Source organism: Chrysemys picta, chromosome 1 (assembly GCF_011386835.1).
Source record: "Chrysemys picta bellii isolate R12L10 chromosome 1, ASM1138683v2, whole genome shotgun sequence".
Taxonomy (NCBI): Eukaryota; Metazoa; Chordata; order Testudines; family Emydidae; genus Chrysemys; species Chrysemys picta.
In genome coordinates, this window is record NC_088791.1 from 131,368,415 (window position 1) to 131,392,861 (window position 24,447).

The window sequence follows — 24,447 nt, forward strand, 5'->3', positions numbered from 1 at the left end:
TGATGTAACTGTGTTGTATTTATAACCTTTACATGCATCAAGAAAATTACTGTGATAGATCCACAAACTGTGGATTTAGGACTGCCAACCCGAAATCATGTAACATGCACTGGTGTAAACTGTTCATATGAATAAGATTTTTCAGGTTATGCTCCTCCACTGCCCTTCACCCATATTTCAGTGCGGGGGGGATTGTTTATCAGACTAGTATGGGGTAGGCAGCCCCTTGCATCGGGGAAAGAAGGGGTAAGCCGAGCAGCTCTGGAGCCTTGTTTCTTCTGGCCACCTTCCTTCCCCTTCAACCAGAATGCACATGGAGACTGTGGCTGGGTTGAAAGGGGAGAGATAAGGGAATGGAAGAGGTTATCTCACCACCACCCCATTGTCCATTTACCAGGCCAGGTGGGGAGGATAGACCTAATGGGCTCTTCTGCCCTTCTCCACTTCTGTATGTAAAGCCATTATGGGCAAATAGCAGCCATTTTCCTGCCATTGTTTCCCCACCCTGCCTGCCCTGTGACTGCGATATACTTTGAACTATGTTTCTCATACGCTGTGGGTCTGACCAGTTTGGTTTTTTGGGAGATCACGAAGGAATTTTTCCCTCAAGGCAGGATTGACATGGTGTCTGGCAGGGGGGAGGTTTCCCCTCACATCATCCTGGAAGCCCATTTTTAGGTTAATAAAGATGTAGGCAAACATTTAAAGTTGTAAATTTAGTAAGAGGAATTAGTAATTTTCTCACAACTTATGGCTGTTGTGCAATGCAGCTCTCAGAGGCATACATGAGTAAGAGATGTCAGGGTTGATGGAAACTAAGACTTTGCAAACTGAGGAACCCCTCATGAGTACCCACATTCCCCCTTGCACAATGAGGACAAGAGCATTAAGAGGTGGGCTGAATCCACCTATAACTATTGGTTATATAGCATGAGGCCAGTTAGCACTGCACTGGACTCAAGCTAAATGCCTGCTATTGGGGAGTAGGGTGGTGAGAATTAGATGCTCCCCTTTGCTATTAAAGTAAATATTAGTAAAGTTGAAGGCTTCCACTTTAAATCTATTTCTGTGTTTTTTGTTCTGTTGCATATCCTGATCAGTAATGTATTCCAGCATTTCATATAATTCAAAGTAAACCATTGACATTCCTTCACTCAGATTTTATTTTGAGTACATAAAATTAGATATATTGGCAGGTATGACAGTAATTGTAAAATGTTTTATTTAATGTGATGTAATCCACATTACTGTATAAATCATTTAAAAGTTTAATCAGTCCAACATGATCAACTTGGATTAATTACTTTTGCGTAAACCATCCATAGTTTTCTCTTTTCTCAGTCATAGGGCAGATCCTCTTTTTAAGTTCTGTTTGCATCATCCAGTGGCATGGACGGGATTTAAAAGTTGAGCTAAAGCTACATCTGAGGATTTCCTTAGCAAATGGGGAATCCTCCATCTGATTTTACCCGCTCTGCTCCAGCCCCTGGACATAATGAGTGATTGGAGGCAGGGAGGGTATGTGTCAGGCATAACTGGAGACCAACATAAAGCTACCTATGTATCCCCCCAACCCACACACACACACATCAAGCACTACTCTGACATATCTGGGGATCTGTCCATTATGTGTATCTTTGTAACAGATGGTCTCTTTATACTAACTTGTTCGCTGTATGACTCCAAAATTTTGTGATTTTTTTCTACAGCAGAAAACATGAGCCTTACAAAGATATTATAAAAAGCATATTCATCTGAATTTCACTGAAAGCTATGGGAGTTACTCTTTCAAAAGCCAATTTCATTTACGTATTTCCAAAAAAAAGTTTCTAGTTACCAAAATAGTTAAAATAAATACTTCCACAACATTTGTCTTATTTATGCAATAAAATATCTCTATCCTTTACTTGAGGAGGATGGGGTTGGATGGCCTAGAGAAGGGATTATGAGACGGTATTTAACTTTTTGAGGTTTGGACCGTTGAGTCTATGAATAAAATCCTCTCTTTCCTTAATCATCATACAAGCACCCAAAAAGGTTGGAATTGGGTTCATTTTCATATATTTAAAAATGAAAAAAAAAAGTTTTACTGCGTTGTTTTTTTTCCTCTGCTCACTAGTGGTCCCTTGTGATTTATGAATCATAAGGCTATTCCATTCCTATTAGAGTAGTCAGCTAATAAAGGGACTTCTGTACAGAACATAAATTGTATGACATCTTTACACCTTATACTAAAGATTATTTATTTATTGGTTATATTTGGTGTAAAGGTAAAGTGTAATGCTCTTTCTATCTTTTTGAGTTCCTTGATTTTGTTTTATTGTTGATATTTAGTTATAAGTTATCAGTTACAGGAGATGGATCACTCAATAATTGCCCTGTTCTGTTCATTCCCTCTGGAGCATCTGGCATTTGGTCACTGTCGGAAGACAGGATACTGTGGGCTAGATGCACCACTGGTCTGACCCAGTATAACCGTTCTTGTGCTCTTAATTTATCACTCATGTCCAAAGTACAGTTATGTTCACTTGTATCTAAAGCTATACTCAACTTACCAGCTATAGATTTTTTTTTCTGTTTTAAGTTATTGTTTGCTTGCTAGGTACACTATAAAAATTAGTTTTATAAATTGAATTGAGTCCAGAAGTAACCCATACTGCTGTATGTCATTCCATTGAATAGAAATAAATAGGCATTTTCTGTGATCAGATGTAGGACTTCAATGTGAGTACATTCAGTAGTAAGTGCTTGCAAGATTGGACCCAAAGAGGCAAATCCAGTCACTTCCTCTACAGGTGCAGAGGAGCCCCTTATAAGTGGAAATGCTACATTTCCACCACTTGGTGGGGGAGTCAGATGTACTGAGCCAGGCAGAGGTTCACCCAGCTGCACAGCACAGAGCCCTGCTTTGTGGAGTGTCCTATAAACCAGGGTACAGGACTGAGTATGGATGGGCTAGGAGTGGGATCAGAAGATCCACTACTATAGAGATCCTGCACCTGCAGAGAAGGAGGTGTAAAGGTCACCGTAGCTATGTAGAGTTGCCAACCCTCCAGGATTGTCCTGGAGTCTCCAAGAATCAAAGATTAATCTTTAAATAAGGATTATGTCATGTGATGAAATCTCCAGGAATATGTCCAACCCAAATTGGCAGCCTGGAGGCTAAGGAAGGGTTTGTTTTTTTTCATCTTCTCTCATCTGCTGCACAACTACCTAGCACATAGCCCTGTGCACAGGCTTCACACTGGAGGAGAGAATTTAGGCCAAAATCTATTGTTACGGTGTTCTTGTACGTTCAGACTCATGAGCCTTATTTTTGTGTCTACAACGCCCCTTTACAGGGCCACATAACTTTCACCTCAGTATTGTCAACTATTTACATTTCTTGTTATTTTCTCAACTTTGAGAGTTAGAAAAATAGCTTACCTTTCACCTACTTTTCCATGTTTGACAAAGCTTTATTTGAGAGCTATGTCCTAGCTGATCAACTTTGAACAAGTGAAAGCGAAGAAGCATTTTATAACTCTTTTTACTTGCAAATTTTGAAATAAATTTCTAATCAAATCTTTTTGGTTCATGGACGATATCTTCCAATTATTTTTATTCTTTTTACTCTTTGGTTGCCCTGTTATTTAAAAATGGAAATGGAAAGCGTGCCTCAGCCAGATATGTTCTAATTTATTTTTCCTCCTCTTGTTTCCTGCAATAGGATGCTGCTCACGTGAAGTCCATGGGAGCAGGAACAGAGCCTTTATCAAGCTCGCTTTAAAACTAAAGAGAGCTGTTGTATTTAAAAATGTATATACCTTTTTAAAAAGCAAATGTCTTTACCTGCATCAATAATAATATTAAATAGATGATTAAACTGCACATTTTTTAAAATCTTATATCCTTTCACTATTTATGCTGCTTATTTACTTTTTGTACTTGACTTTTCAAAAACTAGTTGGTTTCTTTCCAATTAAGCACTTAGCTTAATGCTTGAGTGTCTTGATATTATGATTCATTAAATCTTTTTTTTTTTACACCATTTAATTTCTGACCTAAAGTACCTGACAGAGCACTCTAAATTCCAAGGGTATTTTTTTCCTTAGCTGGATTTTTTTTTTCTATGGAAAACTACTTCAAACATGATACTTCATCCAGGTAAAGAACTGTCTTCCATTTGAGGATGAATGTCACCTGGTGGTGTTCCTTTGAGTCCAAGCTGATTCTTGGAAAGGTGCAGGTTTGATCAGTCTAGTAATACCAAGGGAAAGTTTTCTCTGAGAATATGCTATAGTTGCGTAGTTCAGGAGTCTTTGCTGGCTGGCATCCTCAGAAACAATTTGATTAGAGTCCTTAGAGTCTAAAGCCTGTAGATTATTATTTTTTGCTTATGGATCTTTCCTCCTGCTCTAGAAACCTCTCCTGTGGTGTCATGAATGATGACCTGCTGAGAGCCACAGGCACTCTATCTGTTTATGTTTTAAAACTAGGAGGTCTTTTCTTTGATGACATTGTTGCAGCTGCAGCTTTATAGAGTGCTTCCCCCACAGCTGTACTGAACTTTGATTCACTTTGGCATGAAATACTCCCAATCTTGCTTTTTCAATAAAAAGTAAATATTACAATAAAAATGGTGCTGCTTTTGCTTGTGGCTACAGTCTCACCAGTGCTCAGAGAGGAATTCAAAACTCAAAGTGATCTCAAAAATACAAATGTTTCATAGATGAATAATAGAATTTATTTTGCTGTTATCCAAATTTTAGGGCTCGGACATCTTGTTTTAATACACATGCAATTCCCCCTTTGCAAAGGCTGGCTGACCATAGATTCACTGCAGCAATGAGATTTTGTTTTCTTGGCCGAGCCTGGAACCCAATGTGAACCCAACCCACTCTTATTCTTTGAAGGGATCTAATATGTAAAGAGATGGTTTAGGCATTTTCTGTGGTCTCATGCAATCCTGTGCCTTCAAGTATACTATCTTGTTCTATGATCCTTTCAGATCTTACAAGCTAAGCATGGTCATTCCAAAGTCCATAGGAAACACCTAACTGTCAAAGTGATGCTGCTGATTTAGGAATTCTTCCCTCTAAGTTAGATCAGTACTGAAACAATGCCCCAATATGGTGTTAGGGGTCACTTTGCTGTTTGTTTTTTGGTACGACATAACATCTATTTGGCACTGGTGAGGCCTCAACTGGAATACTGTGTCCAGTTCTTGGCACCATACTTTTAGAAAGATGTGGACAAATTGGAGAGAGTCCGGAGGAGAGCCATATATATGATAAAAGCTTTAGGAAAACCGGCCCTGTGAGGAATGGTTGAAAAAACTGGGCATATTTAGTATTGAAAAAACTGAAGGGGCACCCGATAAGTTTACAAATATAAGTGCGGTTATAAAGAGGACAGTTATCAGTTGTTCTCCATGTCCACTGAAGGTAAGACCAGAAGTAACAGGGTTAACCTGCAGCAAGGGAGATTTTGGTTAGATACTAGGAAAAACTTTGAGTATAAGGACACTGGACTAGGCTTCCAAAGGAGGTCATGGACTGGCCATCATGGGAGGGTTCTAAGTACAGGTTAGACAATCACTGTCAAGGATGCTCTAGATATGCCTCAGTCCAGAGGTCTGGCCTAGATGACCTCTCAAGGGGCCTTCCACCCCTGTTTTTCTATGATAATGTGGTCAAGTGAAGATGCCATGACACTTTTTGTGAAAGCAGGGTGTTAACACCAATGTCATGGCTGTATGCTGACTTAGGTAACTAAATTCATAGAAATGTAGAACTGGAAGGGACCTTGAAAGGTCATTGAGTCCAATCCCCTGCCTTCACAGCAGGACCAAATACCGTCCCTGACAGATTATTTTGCCCCAGATCCCTAAATGGTCCCCTCAAGGATTGAACTCACAACCCTGGGTTTAGCAGGCCAATGCTCAAACCACTGAGCTATCCCTCCCCCCAAAATTAAATTAAGCAACTAGAAATATGGAGGAGAGCTAGTGCCGTTTCACTTACATGGAGCACAGTTTGAGAACTGCTGATATACTTGTATCATGTTTCATATAAGCTTCATAGAATCATAGAATACCAGGGTTGGAAGGGACCTCAGGAGGTCATCTAGTCCAACCCCCTGCTCAAAGCAGGACCAGTCCCCAAATTATGACACCTAAAATCATCCTTACAGTTTCAGTTCAATAGAATATTTTTCCTCACTTCACTTCCTAACTGAAACTGATTATGCTGTTTTGCTGTGAAATGGTTAACACCTGCCACATTTTATCTCCAAGATAGGTGAACTGTGAGCACAATAAATACGTTATGTACATCGGAGGGTTAATGTAATTTTTAGATAATACTTGTAAACCAGTTGAGACCAGGTGCTTAATGCAAAGGAGTAGTAGTATTGTACAATGGTTATATGATTTATGTTGTGATTGCCAAATCCTGGATGATATTTCATGGTTCCTTTACTTAATATATAGCTCCATTGGAAGCAAATAATATAACTATAAAGTAATTTGTACCTTTTAGCTTAGTGTATTTCCTGATAACTCTCATTTACACAATAATAAAATAAATCATTATAAATCTTTCTTTGCTGTTTGCTTTTCAGTCAGGAATAGTGATTCCTATTATTTAAATAAGATGATATCATTATGCCAGTAGAATTACTGTAACACATCTGTGTGAGCATGACTCACTGTCAGCCAGTCAGATTACTCGATTTCTCCATTTCATTTGCTAATGTAATTTATTTGTTTAAATATACTAAAGGAAAATGCAGATGCAGTACCCTGAAAGCATTATCCTGGCCTGACTATATTTGGATTGTAAATTAACACTGATCAACAGAGCAATAAAAGCCTTCAGGAGGTTTTGCAGCTGATTTAGCACCCAATCCTGCAAGGTGCTGAGAACACTCAAGTCCCATTAAATGCCTCAATAGTTCAGGGCCCTCACAATTTTGTAGGAAGGATGCTCCAGAGACGTCCTCTGTGACCTTGAGTAAGTCACTTAGCCTTCCTTATCTGTACAATGGAGTTAATAGCACTGCCCTATCTCACAGGAGTGCTGTGAGGATAAATACATTAGGCAGTGTGAGGAGCTCAGATACTATAGTGATTGGGGCTATATACAGGGCCAACTCCAGGCACCAGCTGAGCAAGCAGGTGCTTGGGGCAGCCAAGGGGAAGGGGCGGCACGTTGGGCTCTTCGGCGGCAATTCAGCGGAGGGTCCATGTCCCTCTCGGAGGGAAGGACCTGCCGCCTAATTGCCGCTGAAGAAGAAAGCGGTGCAGTGGAGCTGCCGCTGATCACGATCATGGCTTTTTTTTTGTTTTTTTCTTCGCTGCTTGGGGCGGCAAAAACCCTGGAGCTGGCCCTGGCTATATAAGTGCCTAAAATAAATAGACAGACAGGAGATGTTAATCCCCTTAATTTCTGCCTGTCGCAATATACAATATATAACATATAATGCAATTCTGAACTGGCAACGATGGGTTTTTTATACATTTCTGTTCATTTTGAAATGTATTTTATTGTGGTTGTAAATAACCATTGCAACTTTATTTACATGTGTCCAAAAGAAAAAAAATATGAATTAGTTTTACTAGGACTAAAGTGTGAGAAGTTATTTTTAATGGAACTTGTATAATCTAGGTAGTGTTATTCTTAATAGCCTATTACTAGTATTTGTGTTCTTCTTCTTCTTCTTCTTGAAGTGGGAAGGAAGCAGGAAATATTGAAATGACACTGAGGGTGCAGAGGAGGGTGTTTTAAGGCTAGGATGATTGGTCCTGGTAGAAATCCAACGCTGCCAGTTCCAGCCCTGTTTGGAGTACCTATGAAGAAACCGGAACTTTTACCTGTTCTAGTTCAGCAGCTTTTGTGTCAATATATTTTTTAAATATCATCTCATGTGCCAACTCAGAAAATCCCATGCTCTAAAACTCATCCTATGAACATCGTTGACAGGTCAGCTGCTACACTTTAGGATCGTACTCCCCATATAACAGAGAGAAGGGAAGGGCCAGCCAGTTCTCTGCGCAGTGTTCCCTTCCCTACCACCCTTGTTCTAGGGATGGCCATATGGGGTAAAATCGTGGCATCATTGAAGCCAATGGCAAAATTCCCATTAACTTCAATGGCCCCAGGATTTCAGCTATAGAGTGCGGGTTGCGCTCTTACGTGCTGACACTGAAACATGATGTAAATTCACAATTGTCATTATATTGCAGTTACGGTAGCCTGACCCAGAAATACTTCTGGTTTTCCAACTCTTAAAAGATATATGGCTGGATTGTGCTTTGCATGCATACGTGTAAATGGTGTGCAGTAGAGTATGAAATGTTGAATATAGTTACAACTCTCTTCATTAATACATTGTCACCCCCACATGTCTACATGCATATTCATTACAGTAAAGGTGCACATCAGGACATACATACCTCAATGCTGCCCTCCATTGCTGAGAATAAGCTGCTGTATATCTTGGAAAGTTTGCTATTGTGTATACACAGCAGAGTAGCTAATTTTCCAGAATATACAATATCGGAGGGTACAACTATACACAAAGGATGAAGTCCTGAATCCATTTAAGTTGATCAGAGCTTTGCCATTGACTTAAATGGGGCCAGGATACACTCACAGGATCTACTACAAACTGTTCAGAAGTAATAAAATAATTGAGTGTTTATGCCTGCTCTGTGCTTTTACTATATCATAAGAATATGGTGGACATTAGAATCATAGGACTGGAAGGGACCTCGACCAATCCCCTGAACTCAAGACAGGATGAAGTATTATCTGGACCATCCCTGACAGGTGTTTATCTAACCTGCTCTTTAAAACCTCCAATGATAGAGATTCCACAACCTCCCTAGGAAATGTATTCCATTTTTTAAGCACTGTGAGAGTTAGGAAGTTTTTCCTAATGTCCAACCTAAATTTCCTTTGCTGCAATTTAAGCCCCTTTGCTTCGTGCCCTATCCTCAGGGTTTGATGAGAACAATTTTTCTCCCTCCTCCTTTTAGCAACCATTTATGTACTTGAAAACTGTTAAAATGTCCCCCCTCAGCCTTCTCTTCTCCAGACTAAACAAACCAGCTTCTTCAATTCTTCTCTCATAGGTCATGTTTTCTAGACCTTTAATCATTTTTGTTATTCTTCTCTGGACTTTCTCCAGTTTGTCCACATCTTTCCTGAAATGTGGCACCCAGAACTGGACACAATACTCCAGTTGAGGCCTAATCAACGTGGAGTAGAGCAGAAAAATTACTTCTGGTGTCTTGCTTACAATACTCCTGCTAATACATCCCAGAACAATATTTGCTTTTTTTGCAACAGTGTTACACTGTTGACTCATATTTAGCTTGTGATCCACTATGACCCCCAGATCCCTTTCCACAGTACTCCTTCTGGTTCTGTTCAATATTTTCATCAGTGATTTAGATAATGGCATAGAGAATACACTTATAAAGTTTGCGGACGATACCAAGCTGGGAGGGGTTGCAAGTGCTTTGGAGGATAGGATTAAAATTCAAAATGATCTGGACAAACTGGAAAAATGGTCTGAAGTAAATATGATGAAATTCAATAAGGACAAATGCAAAGTACTCCACTTAGGAAGGAACAGTAAGTTGCACACATACAAAATGGGAAATGACTGCCTAGGAAGGAGTACTGCGGAAAGGGATCTGGGGGTCATAGTGGACTGGTCTGTAATTCCCTGGATTGTCCTCATTCCCCTTTTTATAGATGGGGACTATATTTACCTTTTTCCAGTCCTCTAGAATCTCTCCCATCTCCCGTGACTTTTTGAAGATAATCGTTAATGGATCAGATATCGCCTCAGTCAGCTCCTTGAGTATTCTAGGATGTGTGTCATCAGGCCATCATATTGTTCATATGTTTCCTTTTTGCTCCATTTACCTTACAGAAAATGTGTTCCACTGCAGCAATATCTAAAGATAATATTATAGAGTGAGTGTTCTCTATTTGTTGCTTTCCATCTTGACCTTATGTTTTATGACTCAAATAATTGAGGAGGCAGGGCGAGTGGTATGTTTCTACCACTTGGTTTTGCTATTTTCAGTATAAATTACAATAATGACGTCCCTGTCTTTCTTGTGCCATCCCCCAAAACACCTGAATATCCAAGGATGGTCTATCTCTCTGAAAGCTTGAGAATACTGTAGGTTGTTGTATGAACCCTGCTTTTTAGAAGTTACACAAATGTCTTGTATAGACATAAAATAGAATTTCCCTATGTATATGTAAAAGTTACAGTATGTATAACTTCCTATGCACAGGAACTCTATCTTTGCCAATGCTTGCTGGATCACATTTTCAAGGATTATGAAAGGCCTGATCCTGTCCCCTTGAAGTCAATGTCAAAGCTCCCATTGACTTCAGTGGTGTAGGATCAGGGCCCTAGAGAATAATATTTTCTCAGAAAAGTCACAGTCAAACTAAATAATTTTGTTTATATATCATAGGAGGCTGAAAAAACACTTCAGTACTGTCATATATTGTAGAGAAAATTGCCTGGATTTGCAACATTGATAAAAGAAAGGATAGATAAGAATTTGAATAACAATTGGAAAGGAAAGTACATTGACCTATTAAAAAACCAATGTGTTGCTTCTGATTTGTATCAACAAAATCTCTTAAAATGCATGATCATTTCTTTCTTCTATGTTAATTTACCTCATGCAATCAGAGCTTTAATGTCTGATTTAAAATTCAGGGATTGTGTAGACTTGACATTAAAGAAAATTGATGTAAGATCACGCTACTTTTGGTCAACATTTTCATGTGTGGTAAGGTTGCCAACTTTCTAATTGCACAAAACCGAACACCTTTGCCACATCCCCTTCCGAGGCCCTGCTCGGGCCCCACCCCTTCTCCAAGGCCCCGCCCCCACTCACACCATCCCCTCTCCCTCCATTGCTTGCTCTCCCCCACCCGCACTCACTTTCACCAGGCTGGGTAAGGGGCTGGGGTACAGGAGGGGGGTGAGGGCTCCAGTTGGGGGTGCGGGCTCTGGGGTGGGGCTGGGGATGAAGGGTTTGGAGTGCAGGAGGGGGCTCTGTGGTGGGGGGGGTTGGAGTTCAGGAGGGGCTGTGGGATGCAGGCTCCAGGAGGGAGTTTTGGTGCGGGATGGGGCTCAGGTGGGGCAAGAGGGTGCGGGGTCTGTGAGGGAGTTACGGTGCGGGATGGCTGGGGCAGTGGGTTGGGGTGCGTCTGGGCAGCGCTTACCTCAGGCAGCTCCTGGTCAGCAGTGCAGTGGGGCTAAGGCAGGATCCCTGCCCGATCTGGGTCCGTGCGGCTCCCGGAAGCGGCTGGCATGTCCCTACACCCACTAGGCAAGGGGCCAGGGAGCTCTGTGTGCTGCCCGTGCCCCCAGGCACCGTCCCAACAGCTCCCATTGGCTGCAGTTCCTGGCCAATGGGAGCTGCAGAACTGGCGTTCAGGGCAGGGGCAGCACGCAGAGTCCCCATGGCTGTCCCTGCACCTAGGAGCCGGACATGCCGGCCGCTTCCGGGAGCCTGCCTTAACTCTGCTGCACCGCCAGCCGGACTTTTAACGGAGCCACCAGGGTCCCTTTTCAACTGGGCGTTCCGGTCGAAAACTGGATACCTAGCAAATCTACGTGTTGGACATTAGACCATGATCCTGTAAAAACCAACAGTGGGGCACACACTGCAGTTTTATAGTATAGGTATTACTGGTTCGAGTGGTATTTCCTGTTTTAAGGTATAGGGACTGTCAAAAATCTGTGAACTTTTTAAGTGTTCACTGTACACACGTTAGTAACTTTAATCAGGTGACTAGACCCTTTTGATTATGAGTGAATTTGCATGCATGTGTAAATGTTTGCAGGGTCAAGGCCTTAATTTGTAAGGAAATGCTTTTCACCCGTGGGCTAACATTTTTTTCACAAAGCGTTCATTTCATATCTGATCTTTCAGTATTAGTCCTCAAAGGAAACCTGCACAGCACCTTCAAAAGGCAAGCTTAGGAGCGTAAATTCATAATGCTGATAAACGCTAAAAATCATTGATTCATCAGGAACACTGGTTTCTTGGCTCATTACAACATTTTGTAACACACACCTGCCTGCTAACTCTCAATGGCCCACTTTAAACCCCTTTTGCATAACAATCTAACTCTTATAGTCCATTTCATTTCAAGTGGACTCCTACAACATGCCTTAGCTCTTACGCTTCACAATCTGTCCCAATTCATTTAGCTCAGACACTGCTTCCATCCCCACACCTGACGAAGAGCTCTCTGTAGTTCAAAAGCTTGTAACTTCCACCAACAGAAGTTGGTTCAGTAAAAGATATTACCTCACTTGCCTTGTCACTCTTATAAATAGAATGTCAGAGATGCCTAAATATTAATGTTCTGTTTATTATTTTTATGTTTCTCTTTATAACTAGATCAGTTTACTAAAATAAACTATGGTAACTCTTCCAAATTGCACCCTACAAAACCTAAGTTGCTAAGTCAGAAATCCTGCCTCATCTGTAGAATGCCCATGTTCCTGAACTAGTGTCTAGAAAATAAAAGATAATTGTGTCAGTTAAAGTATTATGCATGGAAAATAAAAAGGTTGCCCCACGGCTAACTAATATGTTTCCCCGACTAGATTGCTTGGATATTTTTGTTTATTTTTGTAAATCCCATTCTTCTCTTTTTGCAATCTTCTGGGCAGGGTTGTTACCATTTTTAGTTCATTTGTGCACCCAATATAGCTTCCTTAATTGAAAGCAAATTTTCCTCTTTATATGAGGAAGGAAAATTAGTGTTTTCTTACATTCCTGTGTTCAACTGGGAGACAGAAACGTTTCTGAGGGGGTTGACACAGGGTGTTTTCCCACCACCTTCACAGTCTAGGCAAATCTGTTTTAAAGATGTCTCCAACATATGGTATTATTTTTAATGGCCTCCCTGATCAAGTGCAGAGCATAAAATCCTTAAGGTTTAGAAGTTGCAGCATTATTTATTTAAGGAGAAAGAAACATTTTCATATGGCAATATAATTTGTTAAACATAATTTTTTTTCCAAGCGGTTCAGTCCTGAACACTGATGGTTTTCTAATGTGTAGCAGATACAGTATGAATTACAGCCATGAAGAACCTTGTTTTTATATACTTAGAAAGTGTTATCAATAGTGGAAATTCACAGGTGGACAGACAAAAATGTCCTGTTCTGGGATTAACTGCAAAGTAAACTCTGCTACACACATGTGCCATCTGGATCTATTTTCATTTTTGCACATTATAGAAAAGGGAGGAAGTAGTCCATTGTTTTCTCATCTAACTCGTAGATTTGCAGGTTCCTCAAGGTAGTAATTTTTCATATGCTCTATTTAATGTGCTAGGTTGTCGGGTTTTATTTAAAAGCCCTTCTGTTGAATCAGTGGGGAGCAGTTCATATGTTAATGCAGTGGGAAAGCTTTCTGAGCCCACAATTTTAGTAGAGAATATAATTAGATGGTTGAACTTTTCCAACTACAGGGCTTTTCAGCACCATGACAGACTCATTCACTAGTGTGGGATAGTGATGAAAAACTGTACAATTATAAAAATTGTACCAAGCTCCTCAACTATAATTGATTTTGTAGTTAAGGAATGATACCTCCAACTCAAAATATGAAAAGGTGCTTATAAATCCACAATTACAGTATAGTGTTCTGCTGAACAGTTTCGCATCTATAGCCAATTCACAGTACAGTACATGCAAAGTCTCTTAAGCAGTAAGATGCAGCAGACAGTGCATTTCCAAGGGATTACTACACACTTTGTGAATTGTGAGGCACAAGGCTGAAGGGCAAAGACTTCAACCACCCAAGAAGAATCATCATGTCTCAGAAATGCACTGCCTGGATTTTATTGCTATTCAAATAATGGAAACTACAAAGCAAATAAGGAAAATTGATTACAAAATTGCAACTTTTAAAAAATTAACAGCAATGTGTAGGTAGCAGAGAGGTTGAAAAATATATTTTAGATAAAAGCCAAATATTACTGCTATGATGGATGAATTCGTACAAAACTGTACAATCAAAATATGGCATTACTTACAATAAAGAGGGCTTGTCCATATTACAATAAAATAGATAAAATTCAGTAAACAAAGATTATAACAGTTTAATAACACCAACCTGTGTGCAATCCAAAACCCACTGAAGTCAAAGATTTCAGTGCCTATGTTTGTCCTCACCCACAACTATTTCAGATTTGGGGACAATTTTATACCTTCAAGTCAGAGGGATAGCTATGGGTACCCGCATAGCCCCTCATTATGCCAACATTTTTATGGCTGACTTAGAACAGCGCTTCCTCAGCTCTCGTCCCCTTACGCCCCTACTCTGCTTGCGTTACATTGATGACATCTTCATCATCTGGACCCATGGGAAGGAGGCCCTTGAGGAATTCCACCAAGATTTCAACGATTTCCACCCTACCATCAACCTCAACCTGGACCAGTCCACACAAGAGGTCCACTTCCTAGACACTACAGTGCTAATAAGCGATGGTCACATAAACACCACCCTATATACTGACTGCTATACTTACCTACATGTCTCCAGCTTTCATCCATACACATCACAGGATTCATTGTCTACAGCCAAGTTCTAAGATTCACCCTTTGCTGTGATCCCTCAGACAGAGACAAACACCTAGAGAATCTATATCAAGCGTTCTTAAAACTGCAATACCCACATGGTGAAGTGAAGAAACAGATTGACAGAGCCAGAAGGGTACTGAGAAGTTACCTACTACAAGACAGGCCCAACAAAGAAAGTAACAGAACGCTACTAGCCATCACCTACAGCCCCCAACTAAAACCTCTCCAGCGCATCATCAAGGATCTACAACCTATCCTGAAGGACGATCCCTCACTCTCACAAACCTTGGGAGACAGGCCAGTCCTTGCTTACAGACAGCCCCCCAACCTGAAGCAAATATTCACCAGCAACCACACCACACAACAAAAACACTAAACCAGGAACCTATCTTTGCAACAAACCCCGTTGCCAACTCTGTCCACATATCTATTCAAGGGACACCGTCATAGGACCTAATCACATCAGCCACACCATCAGGGGCTCATTCACCTGCACATGTACCAATGTGATATATGCCATCATGTGCCAGCAATGCCCCTCTGCCATGTACATTGGCCAAACTGGACTGTCTCTATGCAAAAGAATAAATGGACACAAATCAGATGTCAAGAATTATAACATTCAAAACCAGTCGGAGAACACTTCAACCTCCCTGGACACTCAATTATAGACTTAAAAGTGGCAATTATTCAACAAAAAACTTCAAAAATAGACTCCAATGAGAAACTGCAGACTGGATACCATCAAACTGGATTTGCAAACTGGATACTATCTTATTAGGCCTGAATAAAGACTGGGAGTGGATGGGTCATTACACAAACTAAAAACTATTTCCCCATGCTAATTTTCCCCCTACTGTTACTCACACCTTCTTGTCAACTGTTTGAAATGGACCATCCTGAATACCACTACAAAAAATTTTTTTTCTCCTGCTGATAATAGCCCACCTTAATCGATTTGTCTCGTTAGAGTTGGTATGGCAACCCACATCTTTTCATGTTCTCTCTCTCTCTCTCTCTCTCTCTCTGTCTATATATATGTCTTCCTACTGTATTTTCCACTCCATGAAAGCTTATGGCCAAATACATTTGTTAGATCTCTTAGGTTATGTTTGAAGACTATCACAGTGGTTGTATGCAAAATATAGAGTTAAGGATACACATGCTACCTTAACTTTGCATTTATTGACCATTGAGGGTGAAATCCTGTCCCCATTGACTTCAATGGGACCAGAATTTCACCTGTAATCTTTGTTTCAGGCTTAACATTTTATTTTGCATTTGATATATATAACCTACTACAAACACACAACATGTATGTGCTATAATAGTTGGTTATTCCTGTTTTTTAGTAATCTGAAATTCTTAATCAGGTAGGGAGGCCTTCAATAGAGAAAGCAATGGAGAATATTTCCTGTCAGGAACTGTATTAAAGGGTGAGGAGAATCGTAGCATTAAAAGTATGCATGTTCTGTGATTTTTATGTAAAGCAGTAGAAAGTATTTTCATCCTGGGACATCAGCCATGTGGATTTTCACACAGTTTTATGGTAAATTTGAAATGAATGACAAGCAGATACACTAAGAAGAATTTTGTGCTAAGAATAATTTTAGAGTTTGGTTTAAGCTATGTATTTTAAGTGATGCAAAATAGTAAGATGGATCAACACCAAATAAAATAGAGCAGCTGGAGCCAGAACAATCATTTAGTGGCAGTATTATATGCTGCCATCTGTGGGCCCCAGGTTTGATTTCCCAACTCAATTGCTTGGTTCCAAGGCCAGGATTTCTGCCGAGGCATCATGCTCATCCTCTGGGCATGCCTCGCATTGCTCAAAAGCAAACCCTTGTGTGTGGTCAAAGAGTGATGTAGATGTCTCCACAGGGAGTTCCATCCAGTCATCTTTGGCCAGCAGGCTGTGGAATCATATTGGGGCCTCAAAGTTGGGGTGAAGGTTAAAACAGAAGGAAAAAAACAGCAGCTGAATGTTTTTGGAATGTGCTATTCGAGTCAGCTAATTTTTGGAAACTGAAGGGCTGTGGTTTGTTGTGGAAACTCCAATGGCAAATGGCACCTGATGAGTCAGGAAACAATGTTGCTATGGCTATTAACAATTACAGCCAAATTCTCAAAGAGTGCCACGTTTGCACATCAGAGAGAAGAATTTAGCTCTTAAGTGATTGTCTCATAGTCACAGAAGTTCAAGAAAAAAGAACTTTCTACAATTAAAATGGTGCTGGTGACTGTCAAAAAAAAAAAAAGTGCTCAGACAAAACAATAATGCCAGGAGTGTGAGAGAGATTTTGTGAAAACAGTACCTAATAGCTCTATGTTAAAAGAAGGCAGCACTGTACAGAACCAGGAGACTTTGTGCCTGATAGTTTTCAGTTGTAAGCAGAAGATAAAATGTTCCTCAGTATTAACCATGGTGGCAATGGGTGGAAAAATCTCTCCAAGCTGTTGTAGTTCCAGATCATCAAGCTCATGTGTTTTTCAGTTTCTGTAGAATTAGAACTCTGGGGCTTTCTTGGGTGGGTGAATGCTCAAGCCCAAATAGGTGTTATTCATACTGATCATATTTGCATATGAGTCACATTCAGTCTGTGAATTTGCCAGATGTCCATTTATTTTTATTTAAATAATGAGATCATTCCATGAAGTGAACATAATCTAAAAATATAGAGGAAAGACTATTTAGAAAAACAACATTCAAAATGATCTACTTACATATTTTCACATTTCATATATATTTCGTTAGCAGAGTCGCAGTGATGTTGAAAGCACTATTTATTAAAATTTGTTTGACTGTGGATAACATTTCATTAAGCAATATATTGCGTAACAAAGCTGCTTGTTTTTTTTTCTTCCTGGCCTATTTCTACATTAAAGGAAATATTCTCCTCTTGAATGTACTTGAAATATATACCATTTTCAAAGCCAGCGTCATTTCATTATGCTTCTCATGTTATAAGAGGAAGTTAAGTGTTTATACACAGTGCTTTGTCATTTACTGTAGCATGAAAGAGTTTAAAAATATAATGTTTAATGGGAAGGCAAAGCTAATATATAAAATGAGCAGACAGGAGACAACTGAGTTTCTGATCTCTTATTTTACTCAGTTTACATAAACTTTAAAACTTTTAACAAGCAATAAACTTTCCTTATGAAAAATGGTGAATAACTAACCAATTGAACCCAACAAAAAAAATCTCCAAACATATGGCTAATTCACCTGAGACTCTTAAAATCAAAGCCTCTATCTCAAAAGCCAAAGAATTCTGAGTTTGTTCAGATACACCCAAACCACTCCATCCAGGAAGTATTTACATTAATACTTTGTGAAATAAATACATTTTCAAGTACACTGTTTGAGATTGCTGCCTTGGATAAGAAAGGTAACACCATTGTGTCACAGATCACACATCTGGAGGGCTGCTTTGGTTTACATGAAAAAAAATCTGCACAATCAAGCTGAAAGAAAAGATGCGGGGGGGAGTTTAGCTGAATACCTTATTAAAGGATAGGCCATAAGTGGAGTAAAGGAAAAACTGTTAAAAATGAGTTTCATGCTAAGCTTATCTAACTGATATGTCTACCAGACGGAGCAGAATATGAGGACCTAGTGATATTTCTAGAGAAATGGGTCCCAAATGTTCTTTGCTATCCATACCACATGATCCTATGTAAGTTGAGCTATATCTCCCCTTCCTATGGAGAAACCAAGGGAGAAGATAAGAGGCACAGAAAACTACTGCAAGTTTCCCCATGAAGAGAGCTCTACAAATCATCTTCTTGAAGGCTTGGGGAAGACTTCAGAAGGAGGGGGAGGGCAAGACGTTCCAACTATAGAGACTACCAAAAGGACACCTCCAGATCCACAGAGGAATGAGCTGTGAGAGCTCTTGCCTTCATATTGCTCCCTGGTCTACCCTGCCCCCACTAACCACTGCTGCTTTGGGGATTATGTTGCTCTGGGCTAGGCCCACCACCCACCCACATGCACACCTCCGATGGCTTGTCTGTAACAGGTGTTATCAAACTATATAAAATATGTGGCGCAATGGCATCTGCACTACTAGTGAGAATGGCAAAAAGTTCCTTTGTAGCTAGAGACGTGCATGATGCAGCCGAATGAGAGGAATTACGTAGAAGCTGTTGTACAATACTGGTGGAGAGACTGAGGAGGGCGTAGCTTCTAGGAAAAAGGGATGTAGTTTGGGTGGGCTATGAGAGACATTGAGAGCTGCTGAAAGTCACACTGTGGGAAACAGTATTTCAACAAGAGTCTCGTTTGCATTGCAAGAGAGTAGAAGGAATATCAGTGAACAGATTCATGACAACCTGTATATTTATCATAGTTTATTCAGTCAAAATTGTAACTAAATCATAAAGGCATTTTTCAAAGACAAGTTAGGCGGTACCATTGGGCTGGCATAGCACTATGTATTAAAATAGAAAAGCTGTTATCTATTAGAATATAGCACTCATGCAAACATTTGTGATAGCATTATGGCAACTTATGGGTAGCAAACTGTCTAAATACATAGTCTGAAACATACCACAGGATCTGAGGTTTTTGTTGAAAGCTATAATTAAATCCATGAATGCTAGATGTGTGGTGCATATAATATATTTTCATAAACCGTGGCCATTTGCAGACGCTAACCACTTAAGGCCTGCCAGGGCCACATGGCCTCATATTGGTATTTTGCTAGTATTACAGCTGTATGAGCAGTCTGCATGACTGTTAGAAAGCTGATTACAGTTCAAAACCTTGCTTACTCACTGGTGCACCACAGTTTGCCAGATGTGGTACAAAATTAGATTTCTTCTGAATTTCATTACCTACTTCTCTTGAGTGGCATAACTTTACACGTCTCATTAGACTTATACCACTACTTCTCACTCTAGCCCCAGGAGTTTATTATACATAAATTCAATTGAAATATGGCTGCCCAAAAGAAGGTTGTGTTGAAAGCATTGCTCTGCTATTATATTAGTTGCTTCATATTAAAAAAAATAAGATATAAATGATAGGGCTTCTGCTATTCATTTTGTTCACTAATAATATAACATTCAGAAGTTCCAAAAATATTTATGTAAACCATGTTACTGTGTCATTCATTTATGTCCTGGCAAATGCAACACTGTGGGGCAAATCCTGTCATTTTGCCCCACCCTCTTTATCACAGCGGGCCCTGCCCTCAGTGGAATGAATTATTGAGTTCCCCACAGCCTGGATGGAGGGGAATCCAGCAATATGCAGAATAGAGACAGTGAGTGAATAAAAAATGTTTAGTACCACTTTTGCTCTGTTGACCAACAAAAATACATCATCAAGCAAATTCAAAGTGAAATGTTTGCAGGTGGTTTCAGTTGCATTTAGATGTAGTGTTCAATTTGTTGTAGAAGTGGTGTCTTTTATATCAAAACCAGTGGGAATTTTCAAAGACTCTGGGATCATTAGAACAAGCCTTTCATCTTTAAGAAACTGTGCAATTGTTGCTGGGTCAAGTGGTTTTAACCGTCAAACCCAGATCAGCAGTTTGGATATTGTCTGGAACGTCCTTCACCTCTTTGCAATAACTATAAAGAAATTATTTTACACAAACAACCCAAATAATAATTTTAGTGGATTCGGTAAGTAGAATGGCTAAAACTGTATATTAAGGGGAAAATTATACAGTGATATAAATGGTGATGCTTTATTTCACATCTTTCTGTTAGTTCCTGCTCCTCCCACCCTTTTCTTCTTCTTTAACTATAGGTGAAACCCCGTTATATCGGGGTAGTGGCAGCAGGGCTCCAGCAGTGATTTAAAGAGCTCTGGGTTCTGGCCACTGCGGGGAGCCCGGGCCCTTTAAATCACCAGCTGAGCCCCGGGGTTAGCAGCGGCAGGGCTCTAGCGGTGATTTAAAGTGTCCGGCCCTCCCCGCAGCAGCCGGAGACCCGGACCCTTTAAATTGCCGGCCGAGCCCCGCTGCTGCAGCCCTGGGGAAGTGGCGTCAGGGCTCCAGCAGTGATTTAAAGAACCCCGGGCTCCAGCCGCTGCGGAGAGCCCGGGCCCTTTAAATCGCCGCCCGAGCCCCGCTTTCGGAGCCCCGGGGGTAGCAGCGGCTGGAATATCAGAACTATTTGGTTGTAGTTTTGTAACCCCTGTTTCTTTCAGAATTCATTCAGGATGCAATAAACTTTCGTAACACTTTTACAGATTGTTTAAGCAGTATTTAATATTTAAAACTATCTGACTACTGTACTGTAAAAAAAATCTTTACTGTCATGTAATTTGGCTGGAATTTGATTGTTCTTTTGGAGGAAATACTGACTAGTCACTTCAGAGAATGCATCATTGATTATTATCTTTTTAAGAACTGCTAACAGTGCATGGGAAAGGGAAAAAAAGTGATGTGTTGGAGGTCTGTCAAAGACGGGATGTTCTATTACAAGGGACTAAACCCAGTAATATTGTTGTGTTTACCCTGTGGATAGGCTGACAACTTAAAAGTGCCCAGACCAAGACACTAATCATCTAGCATTTACAGTACTATGTTTGTGTAAGATTCCTCAAAGTATTTAATAATCTGGACATTTTAATATTATCTAACAAGCACCGACAGCTGTTGAATAACTATGGGTAGCCATTTATTCATTTTAGTTAGAGGAAAATCAGATATATGGACATGTGATTAAATTTCATTGTATCATTAAAATCCTGCATGTACTCAATGCATTTAATTTCAAAATGGTTTTATTTACAATTTGGTATTTATTTCTAGTTTTTTTGCTAATTAATTTTTTCTTGTTTTTTCCAACAGCTCGATCAAGTTGTCCGCCAACGTAGCCTGTGTAGTTTGGAACTATTCCTCTCATGTGCACAGAAGCAATTAAGCACTTTATTAAAAGAAGAACCAATCACTTCAGAGCAAGAGAGAGAAACTGAAAATCTAAACAGCAGTGAAAACATGTGATTCATGATGCTACAAATCTGTATGCTGCAAATTACAAAATCTCTCTTCTTTTTAAAATATGGGACTCTATCATTTGTCAAGACTGATCTAAAACAATGTTTAGTAGAAACTATCCGCAAGTGACTTCATTTGATTTTTTTTAAATTATTATTACTGGTTTGCAATATTAGAAATAAGAAAATAATTGGAAGAAATTCTCAATATTAAACTGTGCACATGTTGTCATCTTTAAAGCCTTCAGTGGCCTATTAGTGATATCGTAGGCAAATGCAGTGGTGATAATAACATTGCCTTGTTATGGCTGTTTACAAGAGATATCAGCATGTGTTCATATAATTTATTAGTATTTTTGACACAGAAAAAGGCTGTGATTTGGCCCCTGATTCAGCAAGGCATTTAACCGCATATGAAAGTCTATCTGTATCCCCCTGGTACATGATCAATGCATTGCTGCCCTGGGGGCCGTAGAATCTTATCATCACATGTGTCTTATTTATCACTACTGTCAATACTGAGTCATAAGAATGCTGCTGAACATTTTTTTAAAAATTGTTTCTGAAGATCGTTCTCCAGCATTGGAAGAGGAATGTGTTTAAAAAAAAAAAAACCAAACACCACATCTTTTTACACTGAGACAAAGAAGTCTAGAAGTCACTTGTATTGTAAAAACTCATCTGTGGTGAATATTTCTCATTTCTGTTCTTGAGAGATACTGTGATTCCAAAAATCACTTTTTCTCATTAAAGTGGATCTTCAGTAATTGACTTCAATTATAGGAAAGGGTACATTTAAATATTTAGGGTGAAATGCTGCACTTCTTACTCTGGTAGAATTCCCACTGACCACAGTGGAAGCCCTACCTGAGTAGGGAATGCAAGATGGTGCCCTTAAAGCGCCTGATTCAAAGCCTATTTGAAGTCAATGAAAGTTTGCCCATAGACTTCAGTTTGCTTTGGATCAGGCCTTTAGGCTCTGACCCTGCAGTGGAGAGCATGAAGATGGACTGCTGTGCCTGTGCGCTATTGATTGTAGAATTGGGGCCTTAGTTTGTAAGATTTCAGAATCAATTAACAAAAAATGAGAATGTTGCTCAGAATTATGAATGTAAATAAATGATGAGTGATATCTCACATAACAAGTTAGTGCCTCGGTGGGGAATCTTGGACATTTATTCAGTGCAATTTTAATTGTAAATAGACATATTTTGCCATTGAAATTAATTAATTTGACTTTACTATAAGTAGAGCTGAGTGTGAACCGAAAAATCCAAAAATAATTTCATTCCAAGTTCACCTGAAGTGGAAAAAATTTGTTTGTTTGAAACAAATAAAAAGGGGAAAAAACAAGTTTCAGATTGAACAAAATATTTTGTTTGGCCCCAAATTATTTCTTTTTTCATTTTGCTTAGTTTTGGGGGTGTTTTTTACCTATTTTTGTTTTTAAATAAATCTAGCTAAACTTTATTTTATCTCTGTACTTGGCACTGGTGCAACTGCTGCTGGAATATTGTGTCCAGTCCTGGTGCCCGTGATTTAAGAAAGATGTTGATAAATTGGAGAGGATTCACAGAAGAGCCACAAGAATGATTAAAGGATTTTAGAAAACATTCCTTTGAACTCCATGAGTCTATCACAATATCTATTTGGCTTAACAAAAAGAAAGTTAAGGGATGACTTGATTACAGTTTATAAGTACCTTATGGGGAACAAATATTTAATAATGGGGTTTTCTGTCTAGCAGAGAAAGGTGTAACTCGATCCAATGGCTAGAAGTTGAAGCTAGACAAATTCAAACTGGAAATAAGGTGTACATTTTGAACAGTGAGAATAATTAACTGTTGGAACTACTTACCAAGGATCATGGTGGATTCTCCATCACTGGTGCTGAAGTTACAGATTCTAGTGGGTCAAAATAATGCTGGTTAGCTAATGGAAATAGTCAAAAGGAATGGTGTAGATGAAACTGGCTCATTCAGTTTTGACTGCCCACTTTTGTTACTCAGGTCACAATACCGGGGGTTTTTTCTGAGTCATCAGAAGGATTCAATAGCATCAGTGGTTGGAGCACTTTTTACCACCTGTGCCAAGTCAACAGTCTTCTTAGCATATTCACAATGTGTCTTGTGACCAGGATTCATCACTGAATTTGGTCCGCTGGTTGGATCATTAGCTAGCTATGCCAGGCCGGGTATAGACAGGGAATGCGACATGAATGCTGATCCCTGCCCTCCAGGTCAACAGTTTACAATCTTCTTCTTTGCATATGGCCCCCCAGACACAGTAATTCATGTATTTGTTAGCTCCAATTTGGATTCCATGGGGCTACATCTTAATCGTTTGGAAAATACAGTTATACAAAGTACAACTGCTTACTTTTTTAGTGCCATTTCTCACAGACAGCACATTTCACCTGTCCTCATGATCTGCATAGGCTCTTTCCCGGTGCACTTAACATTAGTTTTCCCCTACAGAGTTGTAAATGGATTATTATTATTCATTTGTACAGTAGATGTTACAATAGCTCCAATCAGGATCAGAGGCCCATTGCTTTAGAAACCTGGTCCCAGTCCCAAAGAGTTTACATTCTAATTTGAAGCAAGATGCAAAAAGTGAGCATAACAAACAATAGGAGGGAAGAAGGGATGAAGGTAAAAGTAAGATCATCATTTGGTGTTTATAGACTAGTGATGTGCACAACTTACATTTATCCTGACTTTACCCAATGTAACATGCCGTTAGTGGCATGGAGTCTTGTAGGTACTGCAGGTATTGCAGCAGAGGTGGGTCTTAATGAGGGATTTGAAAGGGTAGTGACCTTACTAATTAGTTCCAGGAGGACACTTTTTCCA

General features: G+C 39.7%; 1 protein-coding gene across 11 annotated transcripts in view; it reads left to right on the forward strand.

The window, feature by feature from the left end:
* The window catches only part of CCDC91 (coiled-coil domain containing 91), a 341,267-nt gene extending 318,062 nt beyond the window's left edge, over window positions 1-23,205 (forward strand). For 10 of the 11 annotated variants that reach the window (XM_042844407.2, XM_042844444.2, XM_065570750.1 and 7 more), the window contains one exon: window positions 21,447-23,205. In XM_042844407.2, the coding sequence (XP_042700341.2) occupies window positions 21,447-21,599 (153 nt within the window). In that variant the 3' untranslated portion in view covers window positions 21,600-23,205. The remainder of the gene's footprint in view (window positions 1-21,446) is intronic. The other variant, XM_065570755.1, reaches the window with a different exon arrangement.
* Window positions 23,206-24,447: the final 1,242 nt, after the last annotated feature.